The sequence below is a fragment of the Protopterus annectens genome, chromosome 8.part0 (assembly GCF_019279795.1).
Source record: "Protopterus annectens isolate FY-2018-M chromosome 8.part0, PAN1.0, whole genome shotgun sequence".
Lineage (NCBI taxonomy): Eukaryota > Metazoa > Chordata > Ceratodontiformes > Protopteridae > Protopterus > Protopterus annectens.
Genome location: NC_056741.1, coordinates 387,355,804 through 387,374,837, shown reverse-complemented (window position 1 = coordinate 387,374,837; position 19,034 = coordinate 387,355,804). Strand labels below are relative to the sequence as shown.

The following is a 19,034-nucleotide window of genomic DNA, read 5'->3' as shown; positions in this document are numbered from 1 at the left end:
GGAAAAGATTCTGTGCCTGGAACGACTCTCAAGGGATGAGCACAGCAGTGCCCAATTTACCTCAGATTTTACAATACTTAACCGAGATGCTTCACAAGGGCCTGTCCTTCTCCTCCATCAAATTTTACGCCTCAGCCATTTCAGCTCCTTATAACACAGAACCTCCCCTCTTCTCTCATCCACTGCTAAAGCAGTTCTTCAGAAGGGTCAAAAATTTACGACCACCCAGGATAGCTCCAACCCCATCCTGGGACCTTAACTTTGTATTGGAGAAACTCACTCTTCCTCCTTTCGAGCCAGCTGCTACTGCAGACTTAATTCCTTTCTTGGAAAACAGCTTTCCTTTTAGCAATCACTTCAGCAAGAAGGGTATCTGAATTACAGGTCCTTATGGCAGTGGAGCCTTTCATCATCTTTCATGCGAACAGGGTGTCCCTCCTTCATGCCCAAGGTGGGTATCCAGTGTGGCCCTTAATCAGTCCATTCATTTGCCAACCTTCTTTCCTAATCCACAGAACAAAGGGGAACGGATACTGCACTCCTTAGATGTGCACAGACAACTTACATTCTACTTGGACAGGACTAAAACTTCAAAGGAAGACTGAACAACTGCTGGTGGCATTTGCTGCAGGAGCAGAGGGGAAGGCTATTTCAAAGCAAACCATTTCCAAATGGATAGGCCATTGCATTTATTTCTGCTACAAGCACCATGGAAAACCTATCCCACAGGGGATCAGACCCCACTCAACCAGGGCTGCATCTACCTCTACAGCCTTTCTCAGAGGCGTCCCTACCAGGGACATCCTAGAAGCTGCTACCTGGAGTTCTGTACATACTTTCACCAAGCATTACCATCTGCCAATTTTCTCTAAATCCAGAGCTGGCTTTGCCACTGCAGTCTTGCAGGGCCTTTTAGCTGGTCCTAATGCTATCTAAATTCATCCTCCCATCCTTAGCTTTGGGAATCTACCCTGCATCCATTTCGGCTACAGATAGCACGGGAAACCGCCCCCAAAGGGGGTCAGGACACATTCCACCAGAGCAACCTCCACCTCTGCAGCTTTTTGCAGATGAGTCCCCACCAGGGACATCCTAAAGGCTGCAACATGGACATATGCTCATACCTTCACCAAGCATTACCACCTGCCTATTTCAGGGCAGGATTTGCCACCGCAGTCTTACAGGGCATCCTAGCCAGCCCACAGTCTTTTTGACTGCCTCCACTGATTTCTTCAGCTTTGGGAATCAACCCAAATGTGATGACTGCAACAGTGAAACACGAAGAACATAGTTACAGTTGTGTACACTTCTGTAAATGTAGATGTTCGAGTGTGTTCACTGTTGCAGTCCTGGTTACTCTCCCTCCAGCCCCCTTACTTCTTTTGATTATACCTCTACTCTCCTTTACTATGCTCAAAAGCTTTTTGGTGTATTTTTTTTTTGTTAGAGGTATAACCTTATATATTTATAGATTTAATTGCTTCCCATTAGGGGGGCACCTGACATCTGGGGCAAGAAAAACTGATGTAATGGCGTCGGCTGCATGTTTTATACCCCTGATGACCTGAAATCATGGAATAAGGGACAGCAACCGATGCAGGACATAAGACTTTGTTAATCAGGCCGACTGAGGGCTACTGCAAGCAGATAACCCAAATGTGATGACTGCAACAGTGAATACACTCGAACATCTACATTTATGGTAAGTGTACACAACTGTACTTTGTGTACACTTACCATAAATGAAGATGTTCGAGTGTATTCACTGTTGCAGTCCTGGTTTCCCTCTCCTCCAACTCCCTGGTTTCTCTCTCTCTCTCTCTATAATCTCTCTATGGCTTTTACTTCCCACTTTCAGCAGTCTTGGTGTTTACTTTTTACTGGTGGTGTTTTCCTCCACCATAACTTGGCTCCCTATTGGGTGGCTCCTGACATTCGGGGCAAGAAAAACTGATGTAATGGCGTCTGCTACCTGTTTTTATACCCATGACGACCTGACATCAGTCCTGGAGCGACAGCAACTGACACAGAAATACTAAGTCTCTGGTATTCGGGCTGACTTGAGGGTTGCCTGCAGGCAGATAACCCAAGTGTGGTGACTGCAACAGTGAATACACTCGAACATCTACATTTATGGTAAGTGTACACAACTGTACTTTTTCCCTTAGGTCTCTTGCCCTAACCTTGTTGGTGGGCAGTATGTGTTGGGTTGTGCTTCTGGCCTAGAGGTAGGAGAGTAATGAGCTCTTGCTACAGCCCTGTGAGGGGAAGAAAGACCTAAGAAGATGGCACCACCTGACGACCTTTATACCCTGACTTCGGAGGGAGGGGGCCATCCGTCAGGCGAGAATGGGGGGGATCAGATAATTGGCATTCAAGCCAGCCAACGACCTCCACAGTAAGAATTCCCAAGTAGTTATTACTGCAACAGCAAAGACACTTGAACATCTACATTTAATGGTAAGAAGACACAACTGTAATTTCAAGGTGTCTGGATGTCATTCAGAACTATGCCTTCGCATGTGTGTACTGGAAATGAAAGAAGTCTTGACCCTCCAAACCTTGCAAGGTTCCCTCCCAGTAGGAGTTCTCACCATTTTGTCAAACTATATTGTTTTATGGTGTGTCAGCAAGCAAGGGGGGATTTAGTTTTACCTGATTAGCAGTAAGCTGTGAGACTATGGAAATGGGTAATGTCCAGCATCTATTTCCTTGTTTTTAATTTTTGTTTAACTGTTACACTAAGCTAATTCTAGGCACAACTTTGATGAGGTTATTCTCAAAAAAATAAAATGGAACAAATTCACAAACGTGGAGTAATCACAAAAGGTAGAATTTTCCATGGACAATTGAAACAACGGGCAACTATGAATAACCAAGTACCAAAACAAATGTGGAAAAATTTTAAAGGTAAATATGGGATGGAAGCAGCAAGTTAAAACAAACAGAAGGTCAAAGTAGAAATGATGTAGTGAAGGGGGAGTTAGGTGATATGTCCAGTAGAAAAACATTTGTATTCAGATTTTTGATGGAGGTTTCCTTTGAGTTGTGCTCTAAAAGATGGAGAACAAAGAGAGGTCTTTGCAGTGCTGTTTGGTGTGTGTTTGCGGGGGAGTCTGTCAGTATAGTGCAGTTTGGTTTGGGGGTCTAGAGTGAGGGGGTTAATTGGGAAAGGTTACAGAGGTTTTGGGGGTTGTTTATTATTATGGAGTTTGGCAGGATGAGGTGGGAAAACATCAGGTTTAAGTAGTTTGAAAAGAAGGCACTCTACTGGTAGCTCAAGTCTGTATGAGACTAGTAACCATGCGTCTTTGGAGTGGTGTTCCTGAGGGTGATGGCAGAAATTAAAAGACAGATTTTGTTTTCAGTGGACTGTAGAGTGGGTGAGTTTTTTTTTGTTTTTTTTTTAAGAGGCTGTGATGGGAAACCCAGATTCAAGCTGAGCAGGGTGGACTTCTTTGCCCATTACAGCTCTACCTAGTCTGGAGAGAAAGGGGAGATGTTTTTCTTTGATATTTAAGAGTTTTTTCATCTTTTGTTGCTGTCCACATCCCTGGGAAGTACAATTCAGTGGCAGACAGTGATCCCTTAGCACCTCAGTAGCTCAGATTTCCCAGAAAGGGGGGGGGGGACTATTATCGTTTTGTCTTCCCAACCAACACCAAGTTTTTCTCCCCGGTTCCAAAACAGAGGACTCACCAAAAGGGTGCCCTTGCCCAGAAGAGTTGTACTTACCTATACTTCCCACCCCCCTTTTGCTTTGACAAAATTCTTTCAGAAGGCAAAACTCCACAGAACCAGTGTCATCCTTATGGCTCCTCACTGGTAATGGTGCATCTGGTTCTCTGTTACTGCCTCATATTGTGGACAAGTCCCTGTTCACATCTGCAAGAGTATTAAATACCCACCCACTGAGCTATATTCACCATGTAAATCCTTCCTGCAGCTGGGCTCTTGGCTTCTCTACTTCCTGTAGTTGCCAGTAACCCCTACTTTTCTGGTAAGGTGATCAAGATCCTGTCATCATTTCAAAAGCCCAGTACTAGGAAAACTTATTGAAAGTATGCAAAGCATTCAAAAAGACACCTTTTTGCTGAGGTATCCACTAAACAGTGGTACCCATGGGGCTCATACTTTGTTCTACAGATTCACTGTGGCGCTTTTTCAACTTTCTGGTTCAGAGGTTTTAAAGTTTGTCACTTTGAAGACCCTTTCTTGATGACCTTTTATGAGTCAGAAGGATATCAGAATTGCAAGCTTTTTCTGTAGAATCTTCTTTCTTGACATTTCAAAGAGACAGTCTCTCTTAAAGTGATTTGCCAATGGTTTGAAACTTAACATTTGTACTACAGCATGCAGTGCATAATCTGCTGAGCACAATTTTCCCCATCAGGAGATGTTTTGGTCATCATATTTAAAATTTATTGCAGACTTGGCACTTTCCTTGCACTGACCATCAGTGAGGTAAAACAAGGAAGTTTAACCTTCATGATGTAGGCATAGGCAAAGTATCTGTGCAGCCATAGACTTTAATGAGCACACCACAGCGCATGCACGAAGGTGCCCCATTGAAGTCTGTGGATGAAACTGATGTTACCCTATGGTAATATCACAAGTTGAAAAGCTAAGTTTTTGAGGGCCTTGGTTTAATAAGTTTACAAACTTTCTGTAACAAAAAAAAAAATCTGTGAAGAAAAAAAAGCCCCAAAAAGAAAGGAAAGGCAAGCTAGAAAATGCATTGTGGCACTTGTCTCATCAAGTGCTATGACTTTTATAGAAACATCAGCAAATTACTTTAAAACTAACCTCTGTTTTATGCCTAAAGTTGCAACGGACTCAAGTCTACATCAGTACTTTTACTTAGCCTTCTTTTTTCCTTTTTATTTTATTTCTGATAAGTACTTCTGCCCTACCAGCAGTTAAGATGCTGTTATTTTGTTCACGGAACAAAGTCCATACGCAAAGAAACCCAGCTTCGTTTCATTTTCTTCAAACAAGCAGGCCCATAAATTGTTTAAGATTTCCATTGTTAAATGGTTTTCGGAGTGATTTAGCTTTTGCTGTCATAAGTACTGTACTGCATTACTAGAACTTAATGCATTGCCTACTGCAGCCTTAGCTTTTTCAGTAGCCTGTTCAAAAAATGCAGGTCTTTTAATATGTTTGCAGCAGGTAGATGGTCTGTTTATAACTGCAGTACATTACAAGCTGTAATGTAGTAGTCAAGATGCATCTTCTATTTGAAGTATGTCTGTATCAAAGAGTATGTTCTCATGGGGGAGCCACCAAGTGTAAAGAGCTTGGGGCTCTGTCCTTTGAGTTATGAAGGATAGATGTATGTCATGTATTTACTGTAATGCTAGATCTGGAAGAATATCTTTGGTAACATTCCTGCCCACCTTCCACCTTCTTTTCGATGAAGGCTTCATTTGTGTTGTAATATTGGAGATGAAGAGCTAGGCAGTACATTATGGGATGGGGAGGAAACTTAGCAGCTTGGTAAAGTTTTGTTTGCCAAGCTTTTCCAATACCTGTGGCTGCCTTTAAGTCGCTTAAGATGGACTTGCTCTTCTAGATCTAGTGTTATAAGTACATAATTTAATTTACGGGATTAGAACCGATATACTTAAGACATGACACAACATCCCCACCTTTATTATTTAGAATGGTTTGACTAGAAACTACAGGGTTGTAATAGTTTGATGATCTGAACAAGTAGGAAAGCTTCACCTGTTACAGTGCAAACTACCAGGACCCAAGATGTAATGGCATTATCACCCTTTTTCCCATAAAGTTCACAAGTATTGCTGTTCTTTACTGTATTTTGAGGGAATCTAAATTAAACATTTTATGAAGTACAAGTTAGCACTTCTGTGTACAGAAACTTTGAACAGCTGCCATGTAAAGAACAGTGTGCATTTCTTTCAAGAATGGAAGTTTGTTCCTACATGTTTTGCTCCTGTCAGATTCTGCTGTTGGATAGTTAAACTTTAATTTGGATGTTTTAACAGTTTTTTTTTCTCATCAGGCTCCACTTGCCCAGCCAGAATCGCCCACTGCCTCAGCTGGAGATGATGCCCGCTCAGTGGTGGAGTCAGGAGAGTCTGACAAGGAGTCGGTGTGCAGCAGCTCCAACAGCAATGGTGGCAACAAGAGCAGTAAGGACAAAGAGAAGCCAAAGAAGGACAAGGAGAAGGACAAAGATAAAAAGAGAGCAGACTCTGTTGCAAACAAACTGGGCAGTTTTGGCAAAAGCCTTGGCAGCAAATTGAAGAAGAATGTGGGAGGGCTTATGCATAGTAAGAGTAACAAGAGTAACTTGAGTAATGGACAAACTGATACATTAGAGAAAAAGAAAAAAGGTTCTGTCAAGTCTCGAAAGGGGAGCAAAGATGACTCTTCTCTTCCGGATGGATCATTATCCTCCATGAAAAGCAGTCTGCCTAAATCGTCCTCTGATAGATTGCATTCAGATACCTACAAATACAGCAGTGATGTCAAACTCAGTCTGAATATCTTACGAGCAGCTATGCAGGGTGAGAGAAAATTTATATTCGCTGTCCACCTCATGACCAGCAATCGTCACCAGTACCAGGAAGAAATGATCCAACAGTATCTTGCTGATGCAGAAGAACGCTATTTAGCTGAACAGAAGCAGAAGGAAGCAGAAAGGAATGCAGTTTTGAATGGCTGTCTTTTGAAAAAGACAGAACAGGAAGCATTTTCTCACAGGCGATTTGAGCACAAGGACACCGTTGGGGATAATTTATCTTCAAACACATTCTCCACAGTGCAAGGATATGGTGGTCCAAATTCAGGGTATCCTGTGGCTTCCAAACTGCCATATTCGCCTATGTATTCTAGTAGGTTTAGCATTCCTCGACCAGTAGTAATGAACAGTATGGATGGATCTCTGTCTCCTAGCTCTCAGGAGGTTCGGAGGCAGGTTGGTGGGGGAACTTGCCACAGCCTACCTTCATATGCCACCTTACCTCGGTACTACCCCCAGGGACATGCTCATCCTTGCCCTACCAGCCCCACCCCTTTAGGAAGGTTCCCTCCTGTAGATTCATATGATCCCCCAGACTATCCGCTTGAATGTGATGGTGCCTACTCACCACACATCAGTGGCTACAGGGAACCTGCAGAGAGGGACACCTTTCAACGAATGACCTCTGCAGATAGATCCAAAACATGGACTGCTTCTAATATTCAGCAAACAAAATGCCGACAACCGAACTGTAGCTATTATGGCCGCCCAGAAACAAGCAACTATTGCTCCTGCTGCTACAAAGAGGAACAGAAACGCAGTAGGGACAAGGAGAATGAATCCTTGTCTCACAGGTTCTAAGTGCTTTAAATGAAGGTGTTGTTTTATTTTGTGTTATTGAACTTCAGCTGTGTTGGACCCAGTAAGTATGTGTGGGCTATGCAATAAAGTATTTTGCCACCTATGTTGATGTGTTAACCAGGTGTGCACAAACTAAAGCAAATGGAATATATTACACATAGCACTACTATGGTACAGGAATGGAATTCCCAGCAGAGAAGAGAAAATATTCTGTTCCTGCTTGAAACTTGTGAATGGAAAAGGGTCTGTCTAGCAGAACCCTTCTACGTGTGCATTTTTAGGAACTCTATAAAACTAGTCTTGGTGAGCATGGCTCAGTCTGCACATAACATGAGCAGCTAGTACAATTGAAAATGTCCAGCATTGTTTGACTGAAGACTTTTTATTGTTTAATATATATTTTTACACAGGGGGGGCAGTATTACAATTTCCATGTGTTGTTTTTAATGCAATTAATCTTTCCTTTGTTGGCAAGAGCCCTTGGAAGCCAGACATTTGACAGCATTCACCATCTGAACATAATGAGAACCAGGTTAAGAAAGCATGGTCATATCTGACGGTTTATCCCTGTTTTTTTGTTTGTTTTTTTTTAATTTTCATGCCTTTTGACATATGCTGGACATGCACAGCATATTTGTGGAGGTCATCTTGGCCGTCCATAGTGGTCGCAGCAGAAGGTGTAATAAGCAACTCTTGCATTTGCTGACACCCAGAACCTAAGAAACTGGGTATTCCATAGACAAATCCAGAGCTTCTTCCCAAACCTGGGTCCCTTGTATGCTGAAGTAGCACACTGACCTGTTAGGGCTGCCTCACTTCAACTCTACTAAGTTATTTTATATAAAAACAGATGTCTTAAATACTGTTTCATTTTCAATTTCTCATCCCTATGCTGTCTTGACCTATTTTATATAAAAACAGATATCTTAAATACTAACTCATTTTCAATACCTCATCCCTATGCTGTATGACCCTGTTTTGTCATTGTGAGCATGACTTCTGCAGGTTACAATTTGTGCTATATTCAAAAGCTGTCAAGTTTAGTAAGGTTTTCTGTTAAAGAATTAATAATTTTGCATTGCAGGCATTTAATGCAACTGTCTGTTTGCCAGTGCAGTTAATAAATTATCAGGAGGACCTGCTTTGGCTTAAACCCAGGGCATTCATATGGCAATAAAACCAGGGTTGAGGTTGTAAAGTGTCCTTGTTTGTGGAACTAGAATTTCCTGTTTGGTTGTACAGAAAAGTGATCTGCTGCTTTCTGCAGCAGTTGTTCATAAAGCACTTTTGCCACTTTCTCAGAATCCTTGTTTTTTTAACTGACACATTTATTTGGGATGGTATGAATTGGTGTTTTCCTTTGGAATTGTGTTCCAAAGGAATTTGAAGTCCATGTAATTACATATTCTCTCATAGTGAACTCTGTGGTTACTGTAACCATTCCCTAACCCTATCACGCATGTTACAGGTTCTTCTAAAATCATTCACAATGTTTGTTATATGCATCAACTTAGGAGTCAGTCTGGAAAAGATTTCTTTTGTAATTTAAGCAAGTTCATAAACTGGTCACAACAAAGGTAGTTTCACTGCCATTTCACATGTCCATGTGCAAAGCAAAATTATTGCTAAAATTGTAAACATTCTGTAACTGTTTATGGTAACCACAGAGCTGATTTGCAGGTCACAACAGCTGTCATTGTGATAGATGTGTAATTGTAGTCATGCAAGGGCTCAACTGTAATTTTAACAGGCACTTTATTACTGTTATAGCTTATGCATGGTCCTGTAGTCCTTATGAATTAAATTTGAATAACTTTCTTAACTGCCCATGGACTGTTAAGCAGATAAGCAAAAGAAAGCCTAGACCTCCATTTTATAAAGCAGTGTGAATGTTAAATTGAAAGAAAAGGCAGAATCTTTGTCAGGGGCAGTGATTTACAGCATTTCTCGAAATAATCAGATTATGCTTCTGAGACTTGAAATTCTGGAATATACCACCAGTACTTGCTTCTTGCTGGATTTCTGTATTATTGCAATATTCTGTTGTATAGAATTTGCACATTAGAAATAAAAAGAAAAGAAAGAAAGTATGCTGTAAATTAAAACAATGAAGCACAAATATTGCAAGTAATAATTCATTTCAGAATACATAATGTAGGTGCTCTACTTTTGCGTAAAATGTCTTTTTAAAGCTCTATTTGCAGTTATGAGGACAATGCAAGCATTTCACTGCCAAATGTTTTTTTGTCTGACATTTTTCCATTTTTGTTATGGAATTCAGTGTATATGGTTTCAGTTGTGAGGCTTGTGACTAAGCAACATTATCTGCTGTGCAAAAAAAGTGCATGTGATTTTTCGGAGGATATGTGAATGTGACCTTGGAGTGGATAATGTCAGTTTGTAGCACACAGTGAGAGATGGAAGAACGTGGACACCAAAACCTTGTTTTTCTACTGCCATGTTGCCTTTTCAGCTCTGTTATGCACATTTGAGCATTTACATTTTAAGGTTTATGAGAACCCCAGAAATGTGTGCACCTGAGACGTTTGTTCATAAGGCCAGAATCCAAGGTGCTCCAAAGCAGCAGTATCAGAAGTGAAATGTTTATCTTGCCAGGGGCATTGAGGAGATGGGATGGATCCAGTCTGTAAGTGTTTGCTCCAATACTTAAGTAGGCTTTAGAAAAAAACTTGAAGCCAACTAATTGATTTCATTTTTGCTTACCTGACTTCCAGAATCTCTATTATGCAGCATTTGAATGTTTATCCAGTGATTATAAGGCAGTGTTAAGTTATATTTTTGTTCTGTATTGATTGCATTTAAACTGCACCTTTAAATTTTATAAACCCCAAAAGTAGTGTTTTTCAACATTAAGCAGGTTCTTTTCTCCCTGTTTGTTGTCTTGAAGACTAAAGTGTATTAACCTTATCACATGATAGAACTTGAACCAGCTATTCTTACAGTAGGAGGGGAAGCAGTACTTAGTTTTGCTTAGTACTAACCTTATGATCAGCATATAGTTGGATAAAGCTGGTCTGCACTGCTTTTTCCATTTACCACTGCTGAACTTGTCGCAGAGTACAAGTCATCTCTGAAGACTGCATTTTGTGTTAGAGTGGCATGTGGATTTAAAGTATGCCTTTAAATGCCCTTTCCACAGTTTCTCAGAGGCAGTACTACAAGGAATTTGGGCATGTTTATCCAGGACTTTTGTGGCACTAGTGCATAAGATGTATGGAAGCTCTGAACTTTTGCCATTGTTGAGTGCTGGAGATGTAGGATGATCCAGTCCATCAAATTGGAATTTGTAGGTCTTGGCTACAAGCTCATGTCTAGCTCTGAAAACTATCTCAAGCTCCATCGTATTTTTGGCTGTCCTGAGCTCTTATCAGATTTCCTTTGCCACTCAAAAAGTGGCCCCAGGCTCTTAAATATTTGATTGTTGCTGATTTATACTGATAACAGATAATCTTCATGATTTCTTTGGATAAACAACTTCAGAAGTTTTGGATCTTTTTGCTATTACCTGCTTAGCGGATTTTGGCAATTTGTGTAGTTTCTGCTCCCTTGGGCTATGGTTCGTGCATGCTGTTTTCTTTCCCACTTCAGTTTAGTCAGTTTGTTTCAGCATTTTTCTGAAGTCTTGTATGGCTTGAGATTCTGAACAAGCTGCTGAGAATTTACTTGATGATTAAGTTGCTTGTGTTTAGTGTCAGTATTGATATTTTGGTTAGCCGAACATGTAGATTTCAGAAAATTTTCTAAATGCAGCCACAAAATCTCTCCCCAAGACTGCCACTCTGTGACATTTGCTTAGATTCTAAGCATATAAAAACTTTTTGTGAAATTTGTAAGAGCTTTAATAAGTGCAGTCTTTGACATGAAATAAGTTGCTATTAAAAAGACTTCTTTCATCAGAACAGGATATGGCAAGAAAACCGTCCTCTTCGTTCCGAATTATACACACAGCACCATCCAGCGTAACAGCCAAGGATCAACTTCAGACTTTCATTCCTGCTGTCTGGTTCTAGTCAAGATGTTATTTACTGGAATTGACTCCTGCTGTTTCTGACTGCCCTACTGTAGTTATTAAAGCTGGCAATAGACCAAAGCTCCTAGAGAAACAGTTGTCCCCAGCTTGTAAATCTGAGATGATTAAGTCTTTGTGCCTCCCCTGTCAGATCTGTGAGCTCCACAAGCTCGGTTTTCTTTCATAACAGGTGTGACTGTTGACATTTGACTGTTCTAAAGTGATTGAAGTATTGCTAAATTTATGGAGGCATTGCTGCACGCCCAGGTGAAGATGTGACTCATCTGTCTCCCCAGTTTCTTTGTGGACAGGGTTCAGTCCTAGTCACTCCTGTATTGGCACCCTTCTTGGTGCTGATTCTTGAGGAATGGGGGAGCACCCAGTCAGAATTAGGCTCAATTTGATTGTGATTGACATACAGTCCCTAAAACTTTCCTCCTCCTGAACTGGCTGTGTGTGCAGTAGCATCAATGACCTTTGACCATTTAGTGAGGAGGTAGGTGGTACTAAGCTCAGTGTTAATAGCCCATCTCCACTGGGACTGAACTGTCATTTGATCACAGAACCTTTTGGTGATTGGCAGCTCTCCTTCAGGGTAGATAATCTGAATAATGGCATGTTATAAGCCTTGACCCTGTCAGCACTTTTTTCATTGATGCAAGGGCCAACACCTACGCTTGCAAAATCCCCAGCTCTCACCAATACTTTTCATGCAAAACTTGTTACCTGCAATATCTTCAGAACCAGAGGAACAAAAAGCTGTTGGAAGCATTACCATTGCAGATTCAATTACCCGTCAGGCACACACATTTTTTCATACTGCGAAGATTCCCAGCAAGGAGTCAGGAAAAGCTAAGCTGTAAGAGGAAACATCTTGACTCTTCTTTATAGGTTCATAGATTAGTACTAGGCTAACTGTCCTTGTGAGCCATTTTAAGCCTAGCCAATTATCCCTTGAGACTCAAACCCTGCACCTTGTGTTTGTAAGGCAAACACTTTAACCATTAGGCTACCCTCCCAACCCAAAATTTAGCCTTGCCAAGTCTCAAACCCAGGACCATCAGCTACAGCATAGTGCATAAGCCCACTAGGCCACTCAGCTCTTAGAGTTTCTTGTACTGGGTACTAATGATGGAGATGGATTGGAAGTCCCTATATTTTTCCCATATGACCCCAAAATTGGGAATATTCTTGAGCTGATGCATGAGGAGTATTTGCCCCTTAACACCTCTTTTTCCCCAGAGGAAGTTCTTCTGGAGGCTTTCTGTTAGCACTTGCTGGCTTCCTGGATGATGTCTCCAGCCAACAGAAAAGTTTCCTTGGTCAAACAAGAGATGTGAAAGAACTCCATTGTCATGGCCCCTAATCCAAGAAGTCCACATATGATCCTCAAGCAGCCTTTGGGCTTGGGCATATTAGTAGTGTTGTCCGTTGTGTATTTTTTTATTTCTCTGGATACTCTAGAGAGGAATCCATTTCTACTGTTTCCTCCACTCGCCCCCCCCCCCCAAAAAAAAAGTCCATCAATCCTGATCATTGCAGAAAGAATTTTTTGGATGTTCCATATTTTCCTTCAGGGAGATTAATTACTTGGCTCGTATGCTTAGACTTCACTGGGATGCTGCAGATGAGTTATACAAGACACTGAATCTGTACTGGCAAGGTGAAAATGATCTTAAGGAGAAGCACACTTCTCACAGGCAGCAATATTTTTAGCTTCCAGTCTCCATGCACCTTGCAGACTATTCAGTGGTTGGAGTGACAAAAGAAGGTGCCAGCATCACAGTCCTCCACTACAGCTGACTGCAGTGGACTGATTTCAAGGTTTTCAAAGAAAGTTTCCTGAGAGCTCTTTTTAATGAGACCAAACGTTTGTGGTTCATAGGTTAGAGTGAAGTTTCAAGAAAGCAGACAGATGGTAAAATGCTCATAGTTATGAGTGCATTTACAGGTTACAGTACTTGTTTACCAGGACTCAAAATGCTCTTGGGTAAATGTGTTTCAAATAGAAGACCCAATAACAACAGGACTAATATTCAGGGAGAGACCAAGCCAGCCATCATTCCTTTAAGAAATGATATGCACTGAGGGAGAATTCAGCAAATTCAAGTGTTTTGTAACTCAGAAGGAGAACTTCAGCAAAATTTGTGGAAGGCAGAAGGCTTGCCTTTACTGTCTTGCTGTGGAGGCAGTCAGTCTCATCTGTCATTCCAGCTTCTGATATGGCTGCCCATCATGGACAGCTGAATAAAAAACATTATATCCAAAGGCTTCAGATTCCTATTCCACACTCTTCTGTATTGCACTCCCCTCTATTGCACTCCATAATGTCACTTGATATCCCTTCCCATAAGATACGAATGGCCAAGAAGAGATAATGAGCCTCTTTGTAAAAAGGGCCATCCAAGACTTTCTGCCACATCTGAGAGGGTCCAGATATTAAAGATTATTTTGCTTCTGGAGAAGACAAAGGACCTCAGACCAGATTTGGACATAAGCAGGCTAAATTAATTAGTCCCAAAATAGACATTTCAGGTGGTCTCCATGAAGACAAGTCTTCCCGTGCTTGGCAAGTGGGGGACTAGATGCACTCTCTAGACCTCCAGGATGCTTACTTGCATTTTAAGATAGTCAAAGATGTTTGGTCATTAGTTTCATGCTCTTCTGTTTGGATTCACCACAGCCATATGATGTTCACCAGATATATGGCCAGCATTGCAGAACAATGGAGACTACAAGAAATGAAAATATTCTTCTACCTGGACAAGTGGCTGCTAGTTACATAAGTTGGAGCCCTTGCAAACCCTGATGTTCATCGTGTTTCACTGTTGCAGTCATTACACTTGGGTTATCCTGCTGGCAGGCTATCCGCAGTCTGCCTGAATTCCAAAGTCCTGGTCCGGCGTTGGTTGCTGCCACCTCTTCCCTGACGTCAGTGCACCAGGGGTATAAAAGATGCAGCCGATGCCATTTTCTTCAGTCTTTCTTGCCGCGCGGTGCCCGAAGCAAAAGCAGTTCGCAAGTGCCGGTCGGCCGACTCCTGAGATTTTCGAAATTGAATTTCAGATCCGAAGTCTTCTATAAAGCTAAGTACCCCATTGGGGAAACTTTTTTCTTGCTCCAGACTGATGTCAGAAAAAGTTAACACTTGTATTTCTTTTGGGTAGCAAATACCTCATAAGGATTTTCATTCTTACTGTATTCCTTGCGTAGGCCCTGACCACGATGTTGCTAGTTGTCGGTTTTGTGCTAGATTTAACCAACGCACTATTAAGCATTGGTACGATTTTGCTTTTCATTACTTTGGCCGAAGGTTTAACTACATAATGCCGTCGGAACAACCAACGACCGGAGTTCATAAAAAACAAGCAAGGAAAAACAAAAGGACAGGCATCCGAGGTCCAAAACCGACGACGAAGCCTCTTCTAGGCCATTCACCGGTTCTCAGTGAGGCGCTTTCACAGCCCCTGACACCCGCTACCTCAGAGCCACAGGCCGCCTCCGACTCCCACGTGGAGACAACTAGGCCTCTGGATACTCAAGGTATTGGGCCTTCGGAAACTAATCCCTCAGATGGGTCCGGAGCCGCTGAGCAGGCATCAGCTTCTGAGGGTGTTTTCAGACCTACACAGCTTTATATCAAGCCAACTTCAGCATCCAAGACAAAGACTAAAACAGTTTTAAGGACAAGGAAACAAGTACAGCATTCTCCAGGACAGACTTCCACGCCTAAGAAACAGATGCTCAAAATGGCTGAAGACCTAATTACTTTGATCAGGGGTTCCCATCCCCCTCCTGATAAGAGGCCTAGGCAAGATACTGAATATGATTCCTCTGATCAGGTTTCCATTTCCTCTGACTCCTCTTCAGAACAGGGATACTCTGTTCCTCCATATGAGGATTCTGTTGCTGAAGAATCTATTCCTTCAGCTTCTCCTCCTGAGGATTACTCATTTGGGGAAACCCTGCATACCATGAGGGAGCATTTCCACTGGGAGAGCCAAGATTATTCAGATTCTAAGAAAAGGCTCAGAGACTTTCTTTTACTACTTCACCACAGACCTCTTGCTATTCCTCCTGTTTTAGACATTGTAGATTATGTATTTTCAGAGTCCGGCCTGTCTCCCGACTCTTTACCTTCTGCACCTGTTAAGCCAGACAGATACTACAGGGTTCCAGATTCTCATAAATTTCTATATAAAAACCCTGCTGCTGACCCAGAAACTATTTCTCAGGGTCCCAGAGGGGTCAAGGCTGCTATTGCAAAAAACCCTGTCCCATCAGATAGAGATTCTAGGGCACTGTACAGATGGGGGGGGGGGAGTTTACACTTCTGCTACCTTGGCTGTAAGGGCTTTAAATTGTCAGTTTCATATGCTTAAATATCAGCAATACTTAATGTCTCTGTTAAAACAGAAAATGTTGACAAATTCTGAATGTTCTAAGAACAAGGAATTGCAGGATTTATTGCATGCAGCTGAACAAGTGGGAAAACATACTTTGCAATGTGGTTATGATTCACTGGAGGCCTCTTGCAGGACCGCTGTAACAGGATCTGTCATTAGAAGGCATGCTTGGTTAAAGGAACAGACTCTGCCTGATCATGTTAAAGCAAAATTATTGGATGCTCCATTACAGCATGATACTTTGTTTGGTGTTAAGGCAGAAGAGGTGTTGAAGAAAATGGAGGATAAAGCTAAATCTATGCAGACAGCGAAGGATTTCTTACAGGTACAGACACCCAGATTTAGCAGGAACTGGCCTTCTAAGAATTGGTCCTTTCCCGTGTCAGACAGATGACAAAGAGGCACAGACGCCCTAGAGGCAGACAACAGCCCCAGGGCTCATACAGGCCCAAACAATGGGGTGCTTCTCCCTCCAAAAGCAGAGAAGACAAATCACAGCCATATAGGAAACAGTCCCAATGACTTCCCTCTGCCAATGCCAAGTATTTATCTTTTGGCAGCACCCTTAGGGGGAAAGCTAGCACTTTTTTCACAAAATTGGCACACGATCACCCAGGACAAATGGGTCTTAAGTATAGTCTCTCAGGGCTACAGGTTCCACTTTCACACCCTTCCAAAGGCAAAAGGTATGCCAAACCTGCCACACAATCAATGGGCAGAGGCACAAAAACAAGCTCTCTCATGGACATGAGGGCTATTCAGCCAGTGCCACAACAAGAGCAGGGACAAAGATTTTACTCAAGACTTTTCTTAGTACCAAGAATGGACAAAGCATGGAGACCAATTCTGGACCTGTCTATTCTAAATACTTTTCTGGACGTTCCGAAATTCAAAATGTTGACTCTGCAGCAGCTTCTGCCCTTGGTGGGCAAGAAGGCTTGGCTTGTAACTTTGGACCTCAAAGAGGCATACCTGCATGTCCCAATCAGACAATCTTGCAGAAGATACCCCAGATTCATAGCTGGGTCAATGCACTACCAATTCTCTGCACTGCCCTTTGGCTTATCTACTGCGCCCAGGGTCTTCACAAAATGCCTGGCACCAGTAATTGCATTTTGCAGACAAAGAGGAATTCAAATACATCCCTACTTGGACGACTGCCTTATTCAAGCAGAGACCAAAGATATTCTACTAAAGCATCTGACGTTTGTAAAAAGATTACTAATTTGCCTAGGGTACACAGTAAACGAAAAGAAATCAAAACTAGTACCCTCTCAAGAGAGAATATTCTTGGGTGCAAGCTTAAATACAACTGCCCAGATAGCTTATCTCACGCCAGACAAACAAAGGCAACTGACATCTTACTTCGAAAGCATGGCAACAAAGACCCAGTTATCTGCAAGAAAAATTCTGCAGGCTCTGGGCTACATGGCCTCCTCCATTCTGCTAATTCCATATGCAAGACTGCATATGAGGAAACTACAATGGTATCTAAAAAGTGTTTGGACTCAACATTACCACAGCCTGGAATCATTAATTTCACTCATTCCCTGCCTGCAACAGGAGTTTTGATGGTGGACACAGGCCTGTCACCACAACAAGGGAGAGCCATTCACTTTACCCACAGCCAGGCAAACACTAACAACAGATGCATCAGATTATGCCTGGGGGGGCCCACATGGCAGGACAATGTTTTCAGGGCACATGGCCCCCAAGCCAAAGGCATCTTCACATCAGTCAAAAAGAGATGCTAGCTGTACAAAATGCCCTGACAGCCTTCAAGGACCTACTTCATCCAGGACAGTTGCTGATAAAGACGGACAACACCACAGTCATGTGGTACATAAACAAGCAGGGGGGCACACATTCCTACCCCCTCTGCAGGCAAGCCATGATTTTGTGGAACACAGCATTGACCTGCCAAGTACACCTGCAAGCACAATTCCTGCCAGGAAAAACAAATGCTCTGGCAGACGAACTAAGCAGAAACCTCATGGATCCTCACGAGTGGAAACTAGATCCACAAATCTAAAGCATGATAACAAGGAAATGGGGATGCCCAGACATAGATCTTTTTGCCTCCCCTCAAAACTGCCAGCTTCAGAGATTCTGCACAAGGACTTATCACAAACAAGCATGGAAAGTGGATGCCTTGTCCTTCAGCTGGAACAACCTCACAGTATATGCCTTTCCTCCACTGCCTCTCCTCCCCAAGGTACTCCTAAAGGTCAGACAAGAGAAGCCACAAATGATACTGATTGCCCCGGATTGGCCATGCCAACACTGGTACCCAATCCTAAGGAGCTTATCCCAAGGCCTAGCCTGGACATTGCCTCAAATTCCTCATTTACTGACCCAACAAAACAATCAGATCCTGCACAGCCAGCTCAGAACCCTAAATCTAGCTGCATGGCCGGTAGTGTAACCATTCAGAATACACCTCTCTCTGAAGAAGATATGGATGTTATTTTGGAGGCCAGGAGGCCCAGCACCAGAAAATCTTATGCAGAAAAATGGAAGAGATTCTGTGCTTGGAACCAGGCACAAGGAATTGACACGCTTGTTCCAAATATTCCTCAGATTTTACAATAACTAACTGAGATGCTAGACAAAGGCCTATCTTTCTCATCAATTAAGATCCATGCCTCTGCCATTTCAGCTCATTACAATACAGACCCACCTATTTTTTTCACATGGATTGCTTAGGCAGTTCCTCAGGGGGGCCAAAAACATAAGACCTCCAAGGAGAGCACCAATGCCTGCATGGGACCTCAATTCTGTCTTGGAAAAACTCTCACTGACTCCTTTCAAGCCAGCCAATACAGCTGAAATAAAATTCTTATCATGAAAAACAGCTCTGCTCCTAGCAATAACTTCAGCAAGAAGAGTCTCAGAGTTACAGGCATTAATGGCTGTGGAACCTTTTATTATCTTCCATCCGGACAGAGTTTCTCTATGGACAAACCCAACATTTATGCCTAAGGTAGTGTCCAGTGTGGCTCTTAACCAAACCATTCATTTGCCTACTTTTTACCCAAACCCACAGAATAAAGGGGAGTGACTTCTGCATTCTTTGGACATACACAGACAGCTACGCTTCTACTTGGACAAAACTAAAGCTCTCAGAAAGACTGAGCAACTTTTAGTGGCATGTGCTGCAGGATCACAAGGAAAGGCAATCTCATAGCAGACTATTTCAAAATGGATAGGACACTGCATTCGTTTCTGCTATTCACAGCATGGCAAA

General features: G+C 42.3%; 1 protein-coding gene across 4 annotated transcripts in view; it reads left to right on the top strand.

The window, feature by feature from the left end:
• The window catches only part of OTUD7B (OTU deubiquitinase 7B), a 1,511,480-nt gene extending 1,502,010 nt beyond the window's left edge, over window positions 1-9,470 (top strand). For all 4 annotated transcript variants that reach the window (XM_044079900.1, XM_044079902.1, XM_044079901.1 and 1 more), the window contains one exon: window positions 6,029-9,470. In XM_044079900.1, coding sequence (XP_043935835.1) covers window positions 6,029-7,351 — 1,323 coding nt within the window. In that variant the 3' untranslated portion in view covers window positions 7,352-9,470. The remainder of the gene's footprint in view (window positions 1-6,028) is intronic.
• Window positions 9,471-19,034: the final 9,564 nt, after the last annotated feature.